The 23,029-nt window shown below is 43.5% G+C and overlaps 2 protein-coding genes across 4 annotated transcripts; one reads left to right on the forward strand and one right to left on the reverse strand.

Annotated features, from left to right (window-relative positions):
* Positions 1-1,673: 1,673 nt before the first annotated feature.
* On the forward strand, positions 1,674-11,764 carry rcn3 (reticulocalbin 3, EF-hand calcium binding domain). 2 transcript variants are annotated; one of them, XM_083977310.1, is made up of 8 exons: positions 1,674-1,848; positions 3,322-3,545; positions 4,273-4,466; positions 5,304-5,476; positions 6,154-6,214; positions 6,325-6,416; positions 7,564-7,671; positions 8,315-8,853. In XM_083977310.1, exons 2-8 carry the CDS (start codon positions 3,328-3,330, stop codon positions 8,420-8,422), a joined length of 954 nt encoding a protein of 317 aa, XP_083833436.1. In that variant the 5' UTR covers positions 1,674-1,848; positions 3,322-3,327; the 3' UTR covers positions 8,423-8,853. The 2 variants fall into 2 exon arrangements, with proteins under 2 accessions (XP_083833436.1, XP_083833435.1); XM_083977309.1 differs by lacking the exon at positions 8,315-8,853 and adding an exon at positions 11,540-11,764 and having other exon boundaries at positions 1,708-1,848.
* Positions 11,765-12,971: 1,207 nt separating this feature from the next.
* On the reverse strand, positions 12,972-21,430 carry nosip (nitric oxide synthase interacting protein). 2 transcript variants are annotated; one of them, XM_083978111.1, is made up of 10 exons: positions 21,318-21,430; positions 21,049-21,133; positions 19,162-19,267; positions 18,979-19,060; positions 18,150-18,285; positions 17,836-18,023; positions 16,199-16,315; positions 15,235-15,305; positions 15,032-15,140; positions 12,972-13,206 (listed from the first exon to the last, which is right to left on the reverse strand). In XM_083978111.1, exons 1-10 carry the CDS (start codon positions 21,318-21,320, stop codon positions 13,135-13,137), a joined length of 969 nt encoding a protein of 322 aa, XP_083834237.1. In that variant the 5' UTR covers positions 21,321-21,430; the 3' UTR covers positions 12,972-13,134. The 2 variants fall into 2 exon arrangements, with proteins under 2 accessions (XP_083834237.1, XP_083834238.1); XM_083978112.1 differs by having other exon boundaries at positions 21,049-21,156; positions 21,334-21,423.
* Between the last annotated feature and the right edge of the window lie 1,599 nt (positions 21,431-23,029).

Consider the following 23,029-nt stretch of genomic DNA (forward strand, 5'->3'; position numbering starts at 1 on the left):
TCTCATGTTACTGTATTCTGGTCTGACATACTGTACATAATAGGCTATCTCTGAAAACAGACAATATACCTTTGCTGTGTAGCTACGACAATATTATCTATGAACAACGTAGATTTCAAAATAGCTGACACTGTTAGAAGTGACATGAAAAGCGACATTTTGGCAAATTCTCCTATCACCATAATCCCTATAGTCATAGCAGTAGGTTCATTACCTTTAATTATCTGCGCATATTGTTATGAGATCAGCGGGGCAGAGATGTGAGCTGCTCAGTGAACACAATGGAGGTGAATGGTACAGGTCCCTTGTCCCTCATTAAACTCGCACATTCACCACGCTATGGAATAATCATGTAGGTAAAGGCCTAATTATGTAACATTACGACATACGAAGCAAATACTCAGAACTACTTGCACTTTTGAAATCACTCTGCCCAGCAGCCGTGTCTGGAATGTAGTTCTGGCTACACATTTGGCTCAAAAACAACTCTGTCTCGTAATGTTACATTATTATTTCATAGTGTGGTGAATGTGCAGGTCTTCTCCACAAGAGTGTTTCAGAGTTGTTGGAGTGTGTATTTGATGAGTTTGATGAGGGACAGAGGACCTGTACCGTTCACCTCCATTGTGTTCACTGAGCAGCTCACATCTCTGCCCCGCAGATCTCAAAGCAACATGCACCGATAATTCAAGGTAATGAACCTACTGCTATGACTAGGGATTATGGTGACAGGAGAATTTGCCAAAATATTGAAATACTGATCCCTTTAACCTGGTGTTTTTATGTGGTAAATACCAGATTCACTCTTGCAAGTGGAACAGATAGGCCTGCTCTCCATTTTTCTCAGCCTTTAACTTTGTTAACTATCAAGTCACTAAAACTAACAATAAGGCCACAAGATTGTAGCCTACACAATGATTCTAGCCTGCTCCTTTGTGCTCTCTTGTTTTTTTCATGTTCCTGTCTCATGTTTCATGACCTTAATACCTTTCCATTTTATAAAGTTAAGAAAAAACTTTCTTAGAAGAAGATACAATGTGAAATGTTACTGTTTGCGTGGGTAGTGGGGAGTCAGAACTGTTCTGAGAACTGCCTTAGGATTATTGAGAATGATGTTTCTGATGTAGCCTATGAACTGAGGACAAGTAGACAGTAGCCTGTGTGACATGTTGCATAGTATTGAATCAGATTCCAGGGGTTAACACATCACTACAGGAAACACGTCACACAAGTGGCTCCTGAATGGCGCAGGAGGAGGAGGAGAATCTCCATCCCTGCTGACTGTCCCAGGATCAGCTGAGGCGGAGAGGGAGGAGGGGAGGGGGAGCCGAACGGAAACAAGTCGCTTTCAAAATAAAAGCGGTTGGTTTTCTAAGCAGAGGAGAGTGTGTCTGTGTCTGCTTCTTCTCTCGAGACACAACGAACCGTCTTCAGCTGTGTCCAGCTCGGACCCCTCCACGTCCACTCGAGACGAACGAGCCCAGAAGACCACGAGCTCCCACATGAACCACACAGACACACAGGAAACGGAGCGAACACTGATGAAACCGGAGCACAACAACGGAAATGTAACGCGACTCCTCTTCTTGTTGTCGTGGGACGCGTTTGCGTGACAACGTGGCGGTCGACAGCCAATGAGAACACGTCGTAAATCACCGCTCTACCACATCCCACTTTTCATTGGTCGGAGCCTCTGTCAGGGCGCCGCTGATTGGCTCTTTCTCTAGCAGCGCCCGCCTTCCCGAAGTTGCTATTTATCGGTGCGGAGTGCCAACGCGGACTGAGACCAGACCGACCTGCTGCTCACTCACTACGTAGACAGGTGTCGCGAGAGGCCGCAGGACGCTGGTGAGTTGTGTTTTGTTACCTGTGTGAAGTTGTGGGAGGTGAGCTGGTGTCCAGAGGCTGAGGGACACCTGATGGACCTCAGCAGGCTGCAGGACAGGGGACAGATGTGGACAGATGTGGACTGAAGGGGGACCTCAGGCTCTGCCATCACTGTGGGGATGTTAATGCAGCTGTGGATCATAATGTTGATGAGAGGATGTAGGATCAGGGTTCACTGGTCCCCAGAGACCCTGTCACTCACCGGTGTGAGGTCCTCAACCCTGGACCCCCATGGGTGTTGGTGGTTATGATGATGACATGGCCACAGGGATGGTGCTGCTGAATCAGCTGCTCGGACATGAACATCGCCCAGGTTGTGATTATTGATGATCGGTGTCATCTGATGACATTCGATGTGGTAGGCTACTGTAGGCCTACTGCTGGAAGTGAACACGTTGAAGCTGCAGAGAGAGTGTGTGACTGTTCAGATTCTTTAGGTCAGAGTAGTGCTCAGCCCTTCATCTCCTCAGCAGATGAAGAGTAGACCCCTCCCCTCCTGGTTTGAGCTGCAGGCTCAGGAGGAAGCTGGTCTGAAGAAGACGTGGTTACAGGGGCGTCTGCAGAACGTTTTCAGAGGGGGGGCCACTTAAAATCTTGGGGTGGCACACCAAAACTAAAAAGCCATTGTAGTGGGAACTTTCTAAAACTGAGTACTCGCAAACAAGATGAACGTCTTTTAAGGAATTTTATTATTATTATTTTATTATACTATATAAGATAGTAGAAAACTATGAGAAAGACTTACGGAAACACCTCAAATCAAATCAACTTTATTTGTCCTGGAAGGGAAATTTGTCTTGGGCAAGTGGCGTTGTATCACCTGCTTTGTACTTGTAATACACAATACATACATTACAGTAGTAACAATGGCACTCATATCGAAGAAAGGAAAGAGAAAAAGAGAAAGTGTGGAGAGTGCAATAAATAGTTTAAAATACTCATAATACAAGTTCAAATAAAAACATACTAAAAAACTAAAAAAAGAACAAGGGATGTTGATTAAAGCCTGCTGATATACTTTTATTGTGTTTATTGTGTTACATTCAATGTAGCTAATGATCTAATGTGCAATAACAGTACAGTGACATTTTGAGTCCCACAACAATCCTGTTTTATTGTGCTATGTACATGTGTTAGGTGATGCATTGTTTTTGAAATAGGCTAGTTATCCTTTTCCTTAAAAAGAAAAATGGCTAAATTGCAATAAAATGTCATCAATATATATCAATATCAATATCAATATGTGTGACTGGTGAGTGGGGTGGCCAGCAAATTTAGAGGGGTGGCCATGCCCACCCCCCGACCACCCCCTGGAAAAGACTGAATGAAAGACTGAGCAGAACATCTGTCCCACCCCACACGTCTCAGTTCAGGTCCAAAGGTCTGGTCTCAGTCTCTCTGTCTTCTGTCTCTCTCCTCATCTCATCCCTCCAGTTGATCATGATGCTGCTCAGGTGTGTAGCATCCCTCTGTTTCCTGGCCACCGCTGCCTTCGCCGTCCCGGCTCAGGAGAAGCGCATCCACCACCACGCCGACCTGAGCGACCACGCCCACGATGACTCTCACGGCTTCCAGTACGACCACGAGGCCTTCCTCGGCAAGGAGGACGCCAAGACCTTCGACCAGCTGACCCCGGAGGAGAGCAAGGACAGGCTAGCGTAGGTTTTCTCTTTGACTGTCACTGACCACCACAAACTTGTCTCTAGTTATTTATTCTGCAGACTTTACTTTTATTAGTGGTAAATAACTCTAAAAGTACAAACTGCCACAGTATAGTAACAGTAATGTGAATGGAAAATGTGTAAAAAAAAAAAGTAATGAGGAAGGCACAGCATGGATAAAGGTGCAAAAGTGCTAAATGTGCAAAGTAGAGGTTTGCTGTTTGTCCCAGTATAAAAAAAACAAAAAGACTGGTGCACCATGGGAATCTGGTTAACACAGGCAAAGGACTCTATTGTTCAAATGAAGCAGCAAACAAAGGAGCATGTTTCTGCTTGCCAAGGTGCATGCTGGTCCTAAACCCATCTACCTCCACAAATAAATTTGATGAGTTTGATGAGGGAAAGGCAAAATCTCTGCCCCGCCGATCTAAAAACAGCCTGCACCGATAATTAAAGGTAATGAACCTACTCCTAAAGATATAGGGATTATGGCAATAGGCCAATTTGCTAAAATGTTGAAATATCCCTTTAAACAAAACATTTATTCAAAAAATAAAAGAGAACAGATGAGTAATAGAAAAGAAAAACCAACAAATCAAATGGCTCCTAAATGAACTCCTCCTCTAGACTGGAACTGAAAACCAGTTCCATGTATATCAATGGCTCTGTGGAAAACTAAACCTCATCCTGACCCTGGTCCTGGACCCTGACCCTCTCTCAACAGGAAGATCGTGGACCGCATCGACACCAACAAGGACGGCTATGTGAGCCACTCTGAGCTGCACTACTGGATCAAGCACAGGCAGAGGAGGTACATCGAGGAGAACGTCAACAAGCACTGGAACGACTACGACAAGAACCAGGACGGCAAGATCGCCTGGGGGGAGTACAAGAACACCACCTACGGCTTCTACCTGGGTAACCCCGCCCTCACACGCTCTCTACTGCTTCTTTCTGTCCTCCTTTGTGATCTGAAACCTGATGTTAGTGTTTGCCACGACAACGGGGGGACAGTGACCTAGGACCTTAAAGGAATAGTTCACCCAAAATTCAAATTTCACTCATTATCTACTCACCCTCATGTCGACTAAGAGCTGTGAGAATTTTCAGAGTCCTCCGTGCCTTCTCTGAGTTACGGGGGGTCCGCGCAGCAGTATTTGTCCATATAATGGTTGTCAATGGATACCAACTTTCTTCGTCCACAAAGACACACCAAAAAAACATCCAAATACCTCCATACTGCTCGTCTGTAATGTCCCTCTTGTATTGAAGCCCCGACATGAGAAATTGTTCCGCCGGTCAGTGCAAATCTCTCAGGAAGAGCAGTGAACTGAGACACTGGGAGCTTCCGCTACAAACAAGCTTAAAATATAGACTTATTTAACTTTTTCCGGAACAATTTCTCATGTCGGGGCTTCAATACAAAAGGGACATTACAGATGAGCAGTATGGAGGTATTTGGATGTTTTTTGGTGTGTCTTTTTGGACGAAGAAAAGTGAGCACCATTCACAACCATTATATGGACAAATACTGCTGCGCAGACCCCCCCGTAACTCAGAGAAGGCACGGAGGACTCTGAAAATTCTCACAGCTCTTAGTCGACATGAGGGTGAGTAGATAATGAGTGAAATTTGAAGTTTGGGTGAACTATCCCTTTAACCCACACACCAGCTCCACATGAATAGAGCAGTCATATCCCATGCTCCTCCTCAGCCTCCCTCCAGCTTTGAAAACCGGAAGCTTGTGTTTTCCAGGTGAGGAGTTTGATGACGTGGACGACAAGGAAACCTACAAGTCCATGCTGACCCGGGACGAGCGCCGCTTCAAGAACGCCGACAGAGACGGGGACGGCATCGCCACCAGGGAGGAGTTCACCGCTTTCCTGCACCCGGAGGAGTTCGACTACATGAGGGGCGTGGTGGTGCAGGTGGGACCTGGTTTCTAAGTGATACACTTCAATAATACAGCAATGCTTCATCTGTATACAAGCCAAAAGCTGCTTCACTTGACTCAAATATAAAACATCCAAACATTTCAAAGTGAATTGAAATTAGATTAAAAAAAGGCATTACACGGTAAAAGCTTTTCTATAAAGCAGTGTTTTTCAACCTTGGGGTCGGGACCCCACGTGGGGTCGCCTGGAATCCAAATGGGGTCGCCTGAATGTCTAGTAATTGAAAAAAATTACTGATAAAAATATTATTTTAACAAATTATAATTCTTTTTAAAATTATGATTAAAAACACCACACACCATCCTAAACAACTGTTTTCTGTAATTTCACTTTCCTCGAATATATAAATTGGGTTCAAATAAATGCAAGCATGCAATGCGTATAAATATATCTGAGCTGGCACATCGGCTGCAAAGTACAATGATCTCAGAGATTGTTTGATTTAATTATAATGCATTATATATTATTATACCAATCATATACAGTCACACACACACACACACACACACACACACACACACACACACACACACACACACACACACACACACACACACACACACACACACACACACACACACACACACACACACACAGATGAAAATGACTGAAAACTGACTCACTTTTGTTTTCTTTTTCTCTTTTTATAGGAAACCATGGAGGACATTGATAAGAATGGGGACGGAAAGGTGGACATGGATGAATACATTGGTAGGTAGCTCTGTCTCCTCTATCCAGCCCCCCCCCCCCCCCCCCCCTCTACTGTTAACCTGGAGCTGACCTGTCCTGAGCTTGTGTCTACTGCTGCTGCTGCTCCACAGGTGACATGTACTCAGCAGAACCTGGGGAGACGGAGCCAGACTGGGTCCAGACAGAGAGGAAACAATTCTCCGATTTCAGAGACACCAACAAGGTAAAAGAGGGGGTGGGGGGAGAAAAAAAAAAGTTGCCCATCAGTCGGCAGCTCAAGCTTATCTCAGGTCAGAGTGACACTGGCTCACAGGTGGTTATTTACCAGAGAGGGGTCAGGGCCAGACTCAGTCAACACAGGACTGGGACTGCTGCTGTAGTGGGTGTTGTTGGAACATTGTTAGAAAAAGCTGCACAGATTTACCCTAACAACTCACTCCTGTTGTTTACTGTTCAGCATCCAGCTGTTTTCAGAGGAACATCTGTACACAGCCTCTACCCTCAGACAGTTCACAGAGCAGCTGGTGAGCGTTTAGCAGCTAATAGTCCACATGCCCCCCCCCCTCCCCCCAGGGGGCTGCTGGAGTTACAGAGGCAGTCCTGCTGCCCCCATGTGGACTAAATCACTTACTGCAGCTTTAAAGGTGCAGTGCAACAGGATGAAACACTGAACCCTCATCAGTCAAACATGATGACATCAACATGACATGTTCAGGGTTATTTTCTTAACAAAGCTCCTCCACAGAATATATTTATATTTCTGATACTTTTACGTTCTATAGATCAGTGGTTCTCAAACTTTTTTACATCAAGGACCCTAAACTGACACGAAATTAGACCACGGCCCCCAATTGGACACAATTTGTAAATATACACCAGAAATACACAAATATTTCTTCCGAGACTGAATAATGTTACTATTTTAGTCAATGTACGTTCAAATTAGGGTCAATGGCGGGAATTTGGGGAAAATTTTAGAGAAATTTTGGGAAAAAAATGTAAACAATAAATACTTTTTTCAGAAATTTATAAAATTTTGAGAAAAAGTTGGGGACCCCCTTGAACCCTCTCAAGGACCCCTGGGGGTCCCCGGACCCCACTTTGAGAACCACTGCTTGATGATGATGCGTTTCCTGCATTTTACATGATAGTCATGTAACAATGTTATTTATTAACTTAATAGGTTTTTTTTTACTTTTTGGTATTGTCTGTCTGTACTGATCACACCGACACACAGTAAGTGTTGTGTAATTTGAATGAGCCATGTATGTGATATGACATAAGCTGCTAATGAGTTGCTCTTATTGGGATCAATAAAGTTTTCTAAATCTGAATCTGAATCCGTGTGTGTGTGTGTGTGTGTTGTGCAGGACGGCTACCTGGACGGGGGTGAGGTGGCTCACTGGGTTCTGCCAGGAGAGGTGGACCACGCCGACAACGAGGCCAAACACTTGATCCACGAGACGGACACCGACAAGGTAGACCTGATCCTGATCCTGATCCTGATCAGACGGGGTCACACTCACACCACACACTGAAGCACACACCTTCCACTGATCCTCAGTAACCTGCAAAACACACACACACACAAGTGGATCATGTATTAGATCCAGAACCATTTTCTTTGGTGGATTAATCCACATTTGGTGCTCCTGGATCTGATACAGATCCTGGATCAGATCTGTGTACCATGCAGTTTATTGGATACACCCAGTGTAATATCAGAAGGTCAGATTTCTTCCCTCATGGTGTCTATAATAATCCATCATTCTAGAGAGAGACAGATGAATGAATGATCAAATAGAAAAACACATAATACACACCACAAACAGCACACAAGTAGTGAGATGAGATGAATACAATGAATGGACCACGCTGTCCATTCAGTAAGTTGTGCCTACACACATGGCTCCATGGCAACACGAACAACACTCAGAGGGTTGAGTCCGGTATCTCCTGGTGAACATGGTGGGAATAATCTGGGTAATTTGTGGGTTAATTATTAACAAGCTTCTCTCTGTGTCTGTCTCTCACTCCTGCTCTTCATCATCTCATATTTTCCTCCTCCTCCTCCTCCTCCTCCTCCTCTCCCTCTCGATCACAAACCAATGAACCAAACAGGACGAGAGAATGACCAAGAAGGAGATTCTGGCCAACTGGAACATGTTTGTGGGCAGCCAGGCCACCAACTACGGAGAGGATTTAACACGGAGGCACGACGAACTTTGACGAGCCGTCGTGGTCCAGCGCGCGGGTTTATATTCCAGTGCCACGGGGGGAGGAGGGAGGGAGGAGGGGGGAGTTGGGGCGGGTGGGTGGGTCTGACTGTGGGTGACACCAGAATCGAGGGTGCATTCACGGACCCTTGTCCAAACACACACAAACTTCACAGCCATACACTTCAGCATGCAGCCACATACCGTGTATGTGAATAGGTGATACTGATGGTGCTACACACACACCATAGATATACTATATACTGACTAGATGCCGCGTTCCCAGGCAACTCTATTGAGTGGAATGTGTCAACGCGGCTGCCATCTTGGTCCGGGGGAAGCCGTGTCTCCTTACTGCACTAGTCAACAGAGGCAGACGTCTATCAACCATTAAAATCGCCATAACTAACCGAATATTCAACCGATTTTCAAGCCGTTTGGTTTATTATAAATGTCAGACATATATTTATGATACAAAAAAAAAAAAAAAAATTAAATTTTTTTTAAAGGTGATTTGCCAATGTAACCAGATGTAAATATTTATATATTTCGGACCCGCCAAAATGTATTAAACAGTTATTTATATACTATTTTTTTTTTTTTTAAATTCAGTAAAATTAATACTTTTATTCTGCACCCCTCTGGACATTCTGTGGATGCATTATTTTTTGAAAAATGTATCCTTTTGATGAAAAAGTTGTAGCTATGACCTTTAATGTATTAAACATACACAATCAGACACACACCCACATGCATAAATACACTGAAATTTGTTCTACAAGTGTCTGACCGGGTGTGACTGCTGGTCAGACGTATTTATGTCTATGGTCAGAACCCCGGACCAAGATGGCGGCGCTATTGGCGTACGCTGAGAAGCAGAGCGCGGCATCTATTCAGTATATATATATCTATGCACACACACACAGTGTTGTATTGTCTGTTACATGTGTAAGTGAGTCTAACACACTGTCTCCAGACGTCACTGATGATGATGATGATGATGTCACTGCTGAAGCACAGCTGTTTACGTACAGGACAGACAGATGTGAGACGATGATCCAGCTGTTTTTATATTAAAGCCAGCAGTGAGTGGAGACAACACGGTCACATGGTCACACAGCAGGTGTTTACTGTCACAGTTAGAAGTCAAAAGAGAATTAGGGGCTAAAGGGCTGTTACTGACTTTTTTGGTTTGACTTTTAAATAAAGTTTTGTTTTTTTCTACATATGTATTTGTTGTGTTGTACAAACTCTATAAACCTCAGTCACATACAGTCATTAACTGTATCTGTCACATGACTTTATCAGAGAGTCATGTGACGGCGTGATAGAATGAAGTCATGTGAGGAGAATACATTTCAAATTTTAGAAGTAATTGTTATTATGTTAAGATGACATTACATTGGCAAGAAGAGACAGCAAATGCAAACATCATGGCACAATATTTATGTTGATTTATTATATATTTATATATATTATATTATTATATATTATACTTAACATTATAATTTGGTTATGTGATTTAGAGCTGAGCTGCAATACACTGATGTTTTAGGCCCAAATAAAGAAACAATATATATTTAAGATGATTAAATTAGTAAAGTGATACGTGAGTGATAAGTGAAGATAAATGAATATGAAAAAATGAATTATACAATAGTAAAACGATAAAGGACATAAAGAAATATAGAAATGTGAAAAAGTACAGTATAATAGTGAGATTATATGACCTACTTTTGTTAGTTTCCAAATGGTGTCATCTATAATCTCAGTTTTACACATTACATTGATTGTGTCCTTCCATTTGTTTAAGGTTGTCTTTTTATCTGTTTACTACGACGGAGTATTAGGGCCACATTGACAAATAAAAAAATCACAAACTTCGAGAATAAAGTCGTAAATTTACGACTTCATTCTCGTAATGTTATGACTTTTTTCTCGTAGGAAATGTACAACTTTATTCTCGTAAATTTATGATTTAAGTCTGTTTTTTTTTTCTCTCAATGTGGCCCTAATACTCTGTCGTAGTTTGCCACTATTTAACCTAAAGAATATGTTTGACTACAAAAAGTGCACTGGCTGAGTACTTCATTAGAAACACCTGTGAACTTACTCAGTTGTTGTTGGTTGTTGCCTCAGTTTGTGTTCATCAAACATACGTACCCGGTTATTTTTTAAAAACTGAGACATTAGCCATCGTTTGCACCCTCCGTTTAGATGCAAACGGAGAATCCGCCCCTGAAAACGATTCTTTCTAAACAAAAACAAAACAAACAAAAAAACTCCGGCCTGAGTGGAGATTTTGGAAAACTCTGTTTGCACGTTTGCAGAGTTTTTAATCATAATGGAGCAACAACAACAGAAGTCAGAGGAAGACTGGTTGGACTGGTAAAGCTACAGTCACTCACATAACCACTCTACAATGGAGTGACCAACACGTCCAAACTTGAGGTGGATCAGCTACAACAGTCTGCACCAGGTTCCACGTCCTGTCTCCAAGAACAGAAACCTGAGGCTGCAGAGGACACAGACTCAGGACGGGGACTAGCCTGCTGCTGGTGTGGTGGTGTGGGGAATGCTTCCTTCTTAATACCAACAAATCATAGTGTGAATGTTTCAGTCTGAGTGTTGTTGCTCGTTGTCTTATGTGAGGTTCAGATGTTTTGGATGTTGATCTTACATCGGCCGTCAATCAAGATGTGCCAGCTCATATTTTTATATGCTGCATTTTATTTGGACTCGATTTATATTTGAAAAAGTGAAAGTATCGAATATAGTTGTTTGAGATTGTGTATGGAGTTTATCATAATTTAAAAAGAATAATAATTAGTTAAAAAAAAAAAGATTTTGATCAGTATTTTTTTTTCACTTACTAGACATTTCAGGTGACCCCACGTGGGGTCCCGACCCCAAGGTTGAAAAACACTGTTTTAGTTTGTTTCAGAGTAACAAAAGGTTGGACTCTCCTGGACTAAAGTATCTCTGACACATTCAAATGAGAATAAAACACTGTCTTAGCTCTGTCAGTAACATTTATTATCCTCTTCTGCCCTAGAACCTCTAAGACTTTTCCTCTTTTTAATGACATGTACATCTCCACATTCCTCACCCTCTGTCTCCTCCTCGTCAGGACGGTCTTCTCACTCTGTCTGAGATGCTGGACAAGATTGACTTCATCAAGATCAGCACCATCACTGACTATGGAGGCATGAAAGTGGACGAGCATGATGAACTGTGATTAATCTGCTACTACTGCACCAGAGGAGTCTCTGTCCAGGTTAGAATGAAAGTGAGGAGGTTCTTCTCAAGCAGCCAGTGACGGGTCTGTGGGTTTGTTGTAACCCACTAGTACACACACACACACACACACACACACACACACAGCTAATATGTAGAATTAAATGGAACAGTGCCTATCTCTGTAGGAGTAACTACAGTGGCCTTCGGGAGACATGAAAACACAAAGACCCTCTCTAGAGCCAGTAGCCAGGTTTAAATTATAGGTTTTGTTAAGGCTATTCTTTTTCTTTTTTTTTTATAAATGTCAACAAAACAAAGTAGTGAATGGCGTGTGTTCAGTGATGTTAAGTGAATAATCTGTTTTCTTTCATATTGCTCCTATTAAATGTGACGTCAGATTTCCAGCAATTTGTCTGATACTGATTGAGAAGTGTTTCCATTTCAGTGTGAAATATTTTTTCATCAGTCTAATAATAATCAGATTTTTTTATTTATTTATTGTTAAAGGTACATTGTGTAGGAATTACTCCCATCTAGCGTTGCGGTTGTATATCACAACCAATTCAGTCGTATTTTTCATGCTGCATTCACGCGAAATTGGGCAGACGGATGTCAGCCGCTGCACGTAACGGCATAAACAAGCCTCTATGTAAACAAGTGGTCCGTCAGCACGAGGCAAAACAATACATGTGACAATATGTTGTCATGGCGATGTCGTATTGTTTACCTGACCCACGTTTTATCGGCTTTCTCTGGACTTCTGTGACTAAAATGACATCTGGTTTGTTAGCGACGGCCGTCTGCCCGACTGCAGGTGAATGCAGCATCAGTGTAACGCTCCATTCCTCCTCACTGCGTTACCACGGTGACTTTTCACGGACGCCACCTCGACCTGAGCCGACAGCTCCGGTGTCTCCGCTGAGTTTCCGTGGTTTCCTACCGTCACGCTGCCACTGAACATAAAAACATGGAGACACCACATGGCAGCTACACCGAGCTTACCCGCTCCATGGAGATATGAATGATATGAACGGCTCATTCAGAGCTGAAAGGAACACTTCAGTCAGAGAAGTTACACAATGTCCCTTTAAATTCATTGACGAGTTCCAGATTTCAAATTTCATGAAGCATTTAATGGAAACACACCTACTGTTTGTCTGTTCCGACCTCCTGTAGAAACAGGGCATCTTTGTCGTTGCCATGTATTCTAAACTAATGAAAACACAATAATTCTTAGTGCCTGTTGATTGCACACTGATTAAAACATGAAGATGAGCAGCTCTGTTTTCTATAAGTACAGTCAATGAGCACACATGATCAACTGGAGGAAGCTGTATTCAGCTTTTATTAAACTCTGGTTGAATTAAAAAAAAGAAAGAAAAAAAGACAACAACTTAAGGAGCAGGGAAAATTTACAACAACATTAAAGTGTGGTGGGAAGAGTCCTTTACAAAAATATAGTAGGTGACAGGTCACTGACATGGGTCACACCTGCATCACTGGACGAGCCTCCTTAGCTTTGAGGTCCACACCGGACGCAGCGAAGCCAGTTCCACCCTGTGAGCAGGAGAGACAGGTGAGAGGCTGTCAGCACCTTGTTGTCATGGTAACAAGCAAAGACAGCTGTACTGGAACAGGAAAGCATGGTTCTATGTGGTCCGCCAACAGTGACAGAGAGTGAGGGGACCAAATCAATTTTTTTTTATTGTTTCAATCTGCAACTAAAACATTCTCATAAATGTTAAAGGGATATTTCAACACTTTGGCAAATTCGCCTTATTGCCATAATCCCTATAGTCATAGCAGTACCAGTTGTTACCTTTAATTGTCGGTGCAAGCTGTTTTTAGAACGGCGGAGCAGAGATACAAGCTGCTCAGAGCTACACTACGGAGGCTCATGGTATTTCTAAGTTTCCCGCATCAAACTCATCAAATACACAATCCAACAACTCTAAAACGCTCTGGTGGACAAGTTGTGACCTGCATATTAATACCATGAGCCTCCGTAGCGTTAGCTGAGCAGCTCATGGCTCTGCCCCACCGATCTAAAAATAGCTTGCATCGACAATTAAAGGTAATGAACCTACTTCTAAAACTATATGGATTATGGCAATAGGTGAATTTGCCAAAATGTTGAACTATCCCTTTAAATTCTTCTTAAAGGGATAGTTCACCCAAAATTCAAATTTCACTCATTATCTCATGTCAACTAAAGGGCTGGGAGAAGTTTTAGGCCGCGTTCAGACTGCAGGCAAATCTGATTCAAATCTGATTCCTTCTCATATCCGATTTTTAGGGCTGACTGTCCACACTGTTTTTAGCAAGTGTCCAAATCGCATTTGGCTCTGTTCAGACTGAGCCACATTATTGACGCATCTGACAGGTTGCTGTAGCAACGACGTCGGAGCGGAGGCCACGTCGTATGTGACAGGCGATGCCTCGCAGACGCGGCGGCTGCAACACCGGGCAGATCAGCTGCTGCACAGTGATCTGCCCGGTGCTGCAGCCGCACTACCCCGCTATAGTTTCAACCTCAGCCCGCCTGGTGTGTGTGTACGTGTACGTGTACGTGTACCAGAGACTGGTGTGTGTGTGTGTGTGTGTGTGTGCGTGTGCAGCCACAGAGACGGGAAACTCCAGCACCCCAGAGCTGGGAGCGCGCCGTCGCCGTCACTCCTGTCGCCGACAACACGGTAGTTTGCATAAAAGAAAAGTAACAAGAAGGAAATTGATATTTAACTGGAACATACGGGACCTGTAACACAGTGACAGCGCCGCGGAGAGTGACGTCACGGACAGTCAAAACCGATCTGAGTGTTTGGAGCTGTTCAGACTGAGACGCATCTGTCCAAATGCGATTTGAAACTACCTCCCGGAGGTGGTTTCGATCCGTTTTGCAAAAATCGGATTTCATGTGATTTGGGACTGTTCAGACTTAAAAAGAGCCATCCAGTTCCAATCTGGATGGGCTAAAAATCGGATTTTGGCTGGCAGTCTGAACGCGGCCTTAGAGTCCTCCGTTCCTTCTCTGAGTTACGGGGGGGTTCGCGCAGCAGTATTTGTCCATATAATGGTTGTGAATGGATACCACTTTTCTTTGACCAAAAAGAGACACCAAAAAACATCCAAATGCCTCCATACTGCTCGTCTGTAATGTCCCTCTTGTATTGAAGCCCCCGTAACTCAGAGAAGGCACAGAGGACTCTGAAAATTCTCACAGCTCTTAGTTGACATGAGGGTGAGTAGATAATGAGTGAAACTTGAATTTTGGGTGAACTATCCCTTTAAAGACAAACGCTTGCTGCTCAGGAAAATGCATTTTTACAGGAACGACTTGAAGAAAGCAGCTCGTCTCCTACTGTCAGTGTCTCTGCTCACTCACCCTCTGCAGTGGTACGATGTCTCTGTCCTTCAGCTGCTCTCCTGTCATAGGGTCCATCATGTCCTTCCTGATCAGCTTCTCCACACACTCCTGAGTGACCACAGCCCCCCTGAGCACAGAACACAGACAGTTACTCAGAGTCACACACACACACACACTTCACATCAGCCTGTCAGAGCTGGGGCAGACTGGATGACACTCACGAGGGTCTCAGCACGGCGCAGGGGATGCTGTTGGCCAGGACGTCTCTGGTCACGGCGCACACGTACCTGTCCTGGAGACAGAGGGGGGGGGGGGGGGGGGTTATACCACAGTGCTGACAGGTGACAGGTGATCAGACCACTGCATGCTGATGTTAAAGGACAAAGATTTTCAGTTTAATTGCTCCTGTTTTGCGGTAGTTGTGTCTGTCCCCGCATCGCCACGGCAGCGATGAATGGGAGTGGATGCAAGTTCCGCTGTTTAGGCTGTTTACATCCCTCAAAGCTGCAATGTTTTTCCACAGACAGCGTCAGATGGCGACTCAAACATGCACCCAGAAGTTTATTTACTTCAAGCAAGCCGACATGTTTGTAAAACTAGATCTAATTCAAAGTCTCCCAGAGTCTCGCGCGAGACCCAGTTGATGCTCTCGGTGTGTTCAGGTGCAGTCGGAAGCTCCCGTTTGTGTCATAAACACAGGAATATCAACTCTTGACTTGCTTCAAGTAATAAAAACTTCTCGACGCATGTTTGAGTCGCCATCTGACGCTGTCTGTGGAAAAAAATGTACACTTCAAGCAAGTCAAGAGTTGATATTCCTGTGTTTATGAAACAAACGGTAGCTCCAACTGCACCAACTTGGGTCTCACGCGAGACTCCGGGAGACTTTGACTTTGATCTAGTTTTACAAACATGTCGGCTTGCTTGAAGTAAATAAACTTCTTGGTGCATGTTTGAGTCGCCATCTGACGCTGTCTGTGGAAAAAAATTGCGGCTTTGAGGGCTGGAAACAGCCTAAACAGCGGAACTTGCATCCACTCCCATTCATCGCTGCCGTGGAGATGCGGGGACAGACACAACCACCGCTAAACAGGAGCAATTAAACTGAAAATCTTCAGATTCCTTCTTTTAGACCTAAAATGTTAGGAAAATACAGCCCCGAGTTGAATTTGTCCTTTAACAGACCTGGCGGGTGAGCAGGGCCACTCGGTCCAGGCTGGAGTCCAGGGGGGTGAAGCGGACTGTGATGAGCTCATTCATCTTGATGGGTCGTCCTGACATGGGACACAGCACGGCCTTACTCTGACACACACAGGAGACAGGAGACAGGAGACAGGAGTGGTGTCACCTCAGTGAGCCAGACAGTACTGAAGCGCCTTGGAAAACTATTCATCCCCCTTCAACTTTTGTCAACATTTTGTCACGTGACATTACAGCCACAAACTTCAATGTGTTTTATTGGGATTTTATGTGACAGAACACAAAGTAGTGCAAGGTACGGTGGCCCTGAGGTGCAAATCATAACAGCAAATCAGAAAAAGCAACAACAAAAGAGAAAACACAACGGTAAAAGAGAAAACACAACACAAAAAGAGAAAACACAACACAAAAAGAGAAAACACAACAGCAAAAGAGAAAACACAACAACAAAAGAGAAAACACAACACAAAAAGAGAAAACAACACAAAAAGAGAAAAAAACAACAACAAAAGAGAAAACACAATAACAAAAGAGAAAACACAATGACAAAAGAGAAAACACAATGACAAATGACTAAACACAACAACATGGGGCTGCAGGACATGTAGATGTGGATATGTGCTGTAGATGTGGCAGATGTGCAACTGTGACATGACTCAAACAAATATAAAAAACTGCTCTTGTTCCTATTGAGGTTTGGACTGGATTGGGATCAGGTGAACAGCCCATACATGGACATGGAGACCGGTCTCCACTGGGGACACTGTGCTCTTGGTCTAAAACAGTGTCAGCATGAACCAGACAGACACAAAACAAACACTCTGAACCTGGCAACAACAACCAATATCTTGGTCCACACACTCTAATCGGCAGGAGAGGGCCATCGCATCTGGATCCATCCATTTATCTATTTAAACTTGCACTTAAAAGGGACAGCGAGGAGTTTTGGAAAGCAAAGTGTTTTCACACTGCATTTCCCATGAGCCTCCTATTACCTGCCAAGGGACTGCAGATGTAAATTAGCAGGCTTGCTAATGCTAACTCTGACACATTTACATTTGTATTCACATACTGATGTTCATTAATGTGTAGCCCCTTTCAAAAAAAAAAAAAAACACATGTGCTGTATCACTCCGCCTGTCAGCTGTTTGGATCAGCGGTGTGTGGAAGAGGTGGAGTGATACAGCGCGTCGCGGAGCCTGCCTGTGTGGAGGAGTACCAAGGAGTACTGAGTCAGTTGGTTAGTTCCAGATAAACAAACTTTTTTCCGACCAGCTGATGCATTATTTGTACATTTTTACTTTAGATCCTACTCTTGAACTGGTGGATTATTTTGAGACTGGACTTCTCGTAGGCGGCGAAAATACACTGATTAATCGCCCCTCATTCACAACAGTGTGCTGCCTGTGTCTGCGCCAGTGTTTCTCAGTGGGGGGGAGCAGGGACCTTTCTACTGCATCTAGTGTACTTAATGGGCATTTGTAGCTCATACAACCCCCACTTCAAAAAAGCTGAACTATCCCTTTAATGTGCCGTCAGATTACAGGCATGTCTGAATGATCAGAAGACTCGGTTATGGTATTATCTATGTTCTGCTTTGTGAACACTGAGCAGCCACTCACTGGTTTCTTGAGCAGGGTGGGTTTGGCCTCGGGCGTCAGAGTGGGAATCCAGAAGCTAGGCAGACTCTGATTGGAGGTGGAGGTGGAGGCTGAAGCAGCGGAGGAGGAGGAGGAAGAGGAGGAGGAGGAGGAGGAGGCCTCTGCTGCGCTGCTGTCAGTCCTGATCTTCTCTCCTACTTTGCTCTGACCTGGAGGACGGAAACAGTTTGTTAAATGCCAAAATTACTTTCATACGACTAAATATCATCGCTGAATGTGTTAGTCTGTGGATGACAAAATGTGTGCGATGTGGATCAAGGCTCGTGGTTTCAGACCTGTTGTGAAGGGGTTGATGGGTTTGGACACGATGCTGTTCTCCCGGGTCTTAAACCTCTCCACCCTCTCCCTCTCCTCTGACTTGGACTCCAGCTGACTGCTGCTCTTCTGGGCTTGTTTCTGCTTCTCGTAGGCCTGAGGAGTCAGAGGAGGAAACAGCTGAGACACAGACTCAGTCTCTGTGATTCACAGTAGGAGCATGACGGATACACCAGCAGTGGGTGATGACTGTAAATCAACATCCACGTGGAGAAGGAAGACATGAATGTATCTTTCTCTGTCCCAGAATGCTCCATCTGAAATCGGCTCTGTGGAAAGAGCTCTCTACTCCAGTGGTTCTGAAACTTTTTTACATCAAGGACCCCTAAATTGACACAAATTAGACCACGGACCCCCATTGGACAAATTTTGAAACAGCCACCAGAAATACACAAATATTTGTTCTGAGACTGAATAACATTACTTTCTTAGAAAGTAAATGTAAATGTACGATCAAATTAGGGCTATTGGTGTGAATTTTTGGAGAAAAAAAATAATGAAATTTCTGGAAAAAAGTGGTAAAATTTCTCGGGGGAAAAAAGTTTTAAAAATTCTCAAAAAAAAAACTGGTAAATTGTCTCAAAAAAAAGTTTAAAATTCTAGAAAAAAAAGGGGTAAAATTTTGAGAAAAAGTTGGGGACCCCCTTGTACCCTCTCAAGGACCACTGGGGGTCCCCGGACCCCATGTTGAGAACCACAGCTCTACTCTATCATCATGGAAACACTTCCATCCTGTGTGGATAGGGTTAGGTTGAGGTTAGGGTCTGAGTCAGATGGTTGAGGGTTTACCTTCATCTTTTTGGCGGTCTCTGTCTTCTGGTGCAGGATGTATTCAAGAATGGCCTGTTTTTCATAGAGGAATCCATCTGGACTGAGGAGAGCAGAAACAAGACACTGTGTTCATGTCTGTGGTCACATGATGAGGTTATACTGTGTGTTTCTGTGTGTGTGTGAGAGAGAGTGTGAACATACGTGACCACAGGATCCTTACAGGGCTGCAGGGACAGGCAGCAGCAGTCAAAGTCTTTGATGGCGTCTTTTCCCAGTCGAATGCTCTGAGTCCCGTAACCAGACGCCGCTGAGACACACACAACATGGTCACATGGTGATGTTGTCATAAAACACACTTATACAATAATACAATTTTTTTTTGTGCATTTAAAAACAACCGTGTCGAACAAAGTGCTGCACAAAAATAAGCATGACAAAAATACAAAATACAAAAGGTTTGTAACACGGATTAAGAACAAGATTCAGAGCACAAAGCAACCTGCTATCACACAGAGACTGAGAAGGCCAGAGGGGGAAAAAAAAGGGGTTTTTAAACAAGACTTAAAAACACAGGGGAGCAGGAGACTGGACAGGTTAGAGGGGGCCAACCCATTAAAGGACAATTCCGGGGAAATTCAACCTAGGGTCTAGTTTCCTAATATTTTAGGTCTAAATGATGGATTCTGAAGATTTTCTTTTTAATTGCTCCTGTTTTGCAGTAGTTGTGTCTGTCCCTGCATCACCACGGCGACAATGAATGGGAACGGACAACCCACAGACAACGTCAGATGTCTTCAAACATACACGGAGGAGAGGTTTGTTTACTTCAAGCAAGCTGACATGTTTGTAAACAGAGCTGTAATACGAAGTCTCGCGTGAGAGTCAAGTTGACGGCTAACTATGTTTACAGGTCGTCTGAAGCTCCCGTTTGTTTTATCAACAAAGGAATATCAGCTCGGAGGCACAACGTCTTCATAGCAGTAAGAGGAAGTCTGGATGGTGTTTATTCTGCCTGTAAACATACTGAGAGCGTCAACTTGACTCTCGCGCGAGACTTCATGAACAGGGGTGCAAACTCATCAGAGGTAATAATAAAAAAAAAAAGGTGACAACTGACAAGATACCGACCCATGCTCCCCAACTTTAATGGTGAATTTACAGTCAGTTATAGCATGAGACCAGGGTCCAGATTTACTAAAGTTTGCACAACTTTTGCTCATGCTAAACCTGCACAATACTTACGAGACTATTTTACTTTTTCCTGTCTCTCATCTGTCTCTTTCCCCTTGTCTCCACTTCCTTCTCATACTTCCATCACATTCTCTCATTCCTTCTGCACTTTCTCTGTAATCTCACACAAGTCATTGCACGCACACACATGCACACTGTCACAAGAGAAAAAAACCTTTACATACCTTTTATTCTTTATTTTTGTATTCTATTTGTACGGTATTTATTTCTTCATTATACTTTTTTCATTATTATTATTATCATATATATTTGTCTTATTTTGTTCTTGTCTCCTCTCTGTTTGCCTATTTGAAGTCTTGTTTGTATGATACTGTTATTTCACCCACGTTGCACCCCTGTAGTATTTGTTTGTCTGTAGTATCTGTATGTCTTTATACTATATGGCACTATTAAAAAAAACCTGCACAGTTGATAAGCAGCGATTTTCCTGAGAACCTAATTTCCCCTCGGTATAAAAAGCTGAACGTTGCCCATACAGGGCTCTAAACAAACACTTATTTAAGCCTTAAACAATGTTGAGGGTCCAATGTGACCCATTTTTACATTTGAGAACAGTAAACATTTTTCCTTGGACTATAAGTTGACTTCTATTGTGACCCAGAATGGGTCTAACATGGAAATATTTCCACTTTTTTTTTTTTTTTTTTAATCAACAGACACATTCTGATGAGTGAGGAACCTCCTCTGCATCCTGAGACACCGCTGCTCATTTAGTTTGGCACTAGCTGCCCCGTTGTCCAAAGACTGCGGAGTGATATTTGTAACGTTAACATCGGAGGGATGTGATGTTTGGGCTCTTTGACTCGGCTTGTTAACCCCCCCGGCCCTGCTCCTCACCTGTGTCCTTCTTCTTCTCGTGGTAGGTGTAGACAGCTCCGGCCGTGCAGTTCTTCCCGTGTCGGGTCATGGTCTCGGTCTCCTCCTCTCAGCTGGTCTGGAGTATATCTATGGGTCTGGAGGAGCAGGAGGAAACATGGCGCTGTTATTGTCGCTGTGATGCTAGCTAGTGATGCTAACGTGCTAACATTAGCTGCTGAACGTGAACACACAGGTGTTGTTACAAAGCCTGGTCAGACATGAGTCTGTTGTCACAGCTGTTCACATACCATAATATAATATTACCTCAAGTAGAGAAGTGTTCACGCGCCACTGTTTACGCTCCGTCTTCTTCGTCTTATCCTTCCCCCGTTTCCGCTTCCGCCTCCTCCTCCTCCTTCTTCTATGGGTTTGGTGTTGCAGCCAAGGTCTCTGCCGCCCTCTGCTGGCGGAGGAGGGATGAGCGACTCGAAAATAACTGATAGGCCACACGAAAGACCTCGTTCATGGTGTCAAAGACGGTTTAGAAAAAATATAGAGTATCTTTAATGGTATTATTAACTCTCCCCCACGTGATAGAAGCTCTCTGTGACTCCTGCAGCCCACTTCCTGTTGTAGGAGTAGCCTACTCAACGTTTTATCTCGTCCTACTGTAGTTAATCTTCTCCTCAATGTATCACTACAAGTTCCACATTCCCTGTCATTAGGGCCACGGGGCCATTGCACCGGGCACTGGCCCCTACAGCTATGATTTGCTCAGATGCAAGTGCACCATGAGGGGGCACAATGAGTGTCTGGATTTAAAAACTTTGAAAATTTCTAACAAATCAACAGTAGCCACAACTTTCACCAAAATGTAGGCTAGCCCCAATAATTTAGAAACCTACAATTAAAGGGATAGTTCACCCAAAATTGAAATTTCACTCATTATCTACTCACCCTCTGGGCTGGGAGAAGTTTCAGAGTCCTCCGTGGCTTCTCTGAGTTACAGGGGGTCTCGGCGTAGCAGTGCATGTCCATATAGGCTAACGGTTGCAAATGGATACCACTTTTCTTCGTAACAAAAACACACACCAAAAAAACATCAAAATACCTCCATGCTGCTTGTGTCTATAGCCTATTTCAAGCTTGTTTGTAGCGGAAGCTCCTCTTCCCAGTTCGTAGCAGCATGGAGGTATTTGGATGTTTTTTGGTGTGTGTTTTTGTTACGAAGACAGTTGGTATCCATTTGCAACTGTTATATGGACATGCACTGCTACGCCGAGACCCCCTGTAACTCAGAGAAGCCACGGAGGACTCTGAAACTTCTCCCAGCCCTTAGTCGACATGAGGGTGAGTAGATAATGAGTGCAATTTCAATTTTGGGTGAACTATCCCTTTAAATCCAGCGCAAATTATGAAGTCCATCAGTTTTTTTTTTCAAAAACTGTAAAACTTATTAAACCCTTCTCCTCCCACAATTTTTGCTCAATTGTCACCAAATTTGCTACTGTAGGCCTACACTGCATCTTCAGACTATTCTCCACAAAAATACCACCTGGGTTTTTGATATATGAAAAATTGAGCCTACAGTGCACGAACGTTTGACTGTAAACATATACCAGCTAATTCTTGCTAAATACATTTTCTATATTCCTGAAAAAAATGACAACATTTTTAGTTATGATCTATGAAGTTTGGCAAATATCAGAATTTTATCTCAAAAACTGAATTTAACTTATATTATATTATACCATTCATTTCACAATTTTACCTGCTCCCTGACCAAAAACTGGTTTATTTCACCGTTACCAGCAGTAGGCCATGAAAGTTCTCATCTTTATTTTCTCTTGTTGGCTGTTTTGTGTGCAAGAGCAGCAACCAAATAAAATCACATATTCTACTCCAAACCATGTTATTTGAAAATACTTTACTGGACCCTATAGATGCCATGTTTTATGTAGGCTACTGAGGAGTTCTGTTACTGAATCAACACAGCAGTGTGACTTCCTCCAACAGCTAT

The sequence above is a fragment of the Trachurus trachurus genome (genome assembly GCF_905171665.1).
Source record: "Trachurus trachurus genome assembly, chromosome: 8".
NCBI classification, from domain to species: Eukaryota; Metazoa; Chordata; class Actinopteri; order Carangiformes; family Carangidae; genus Trachurus; species Trachurus trachurus.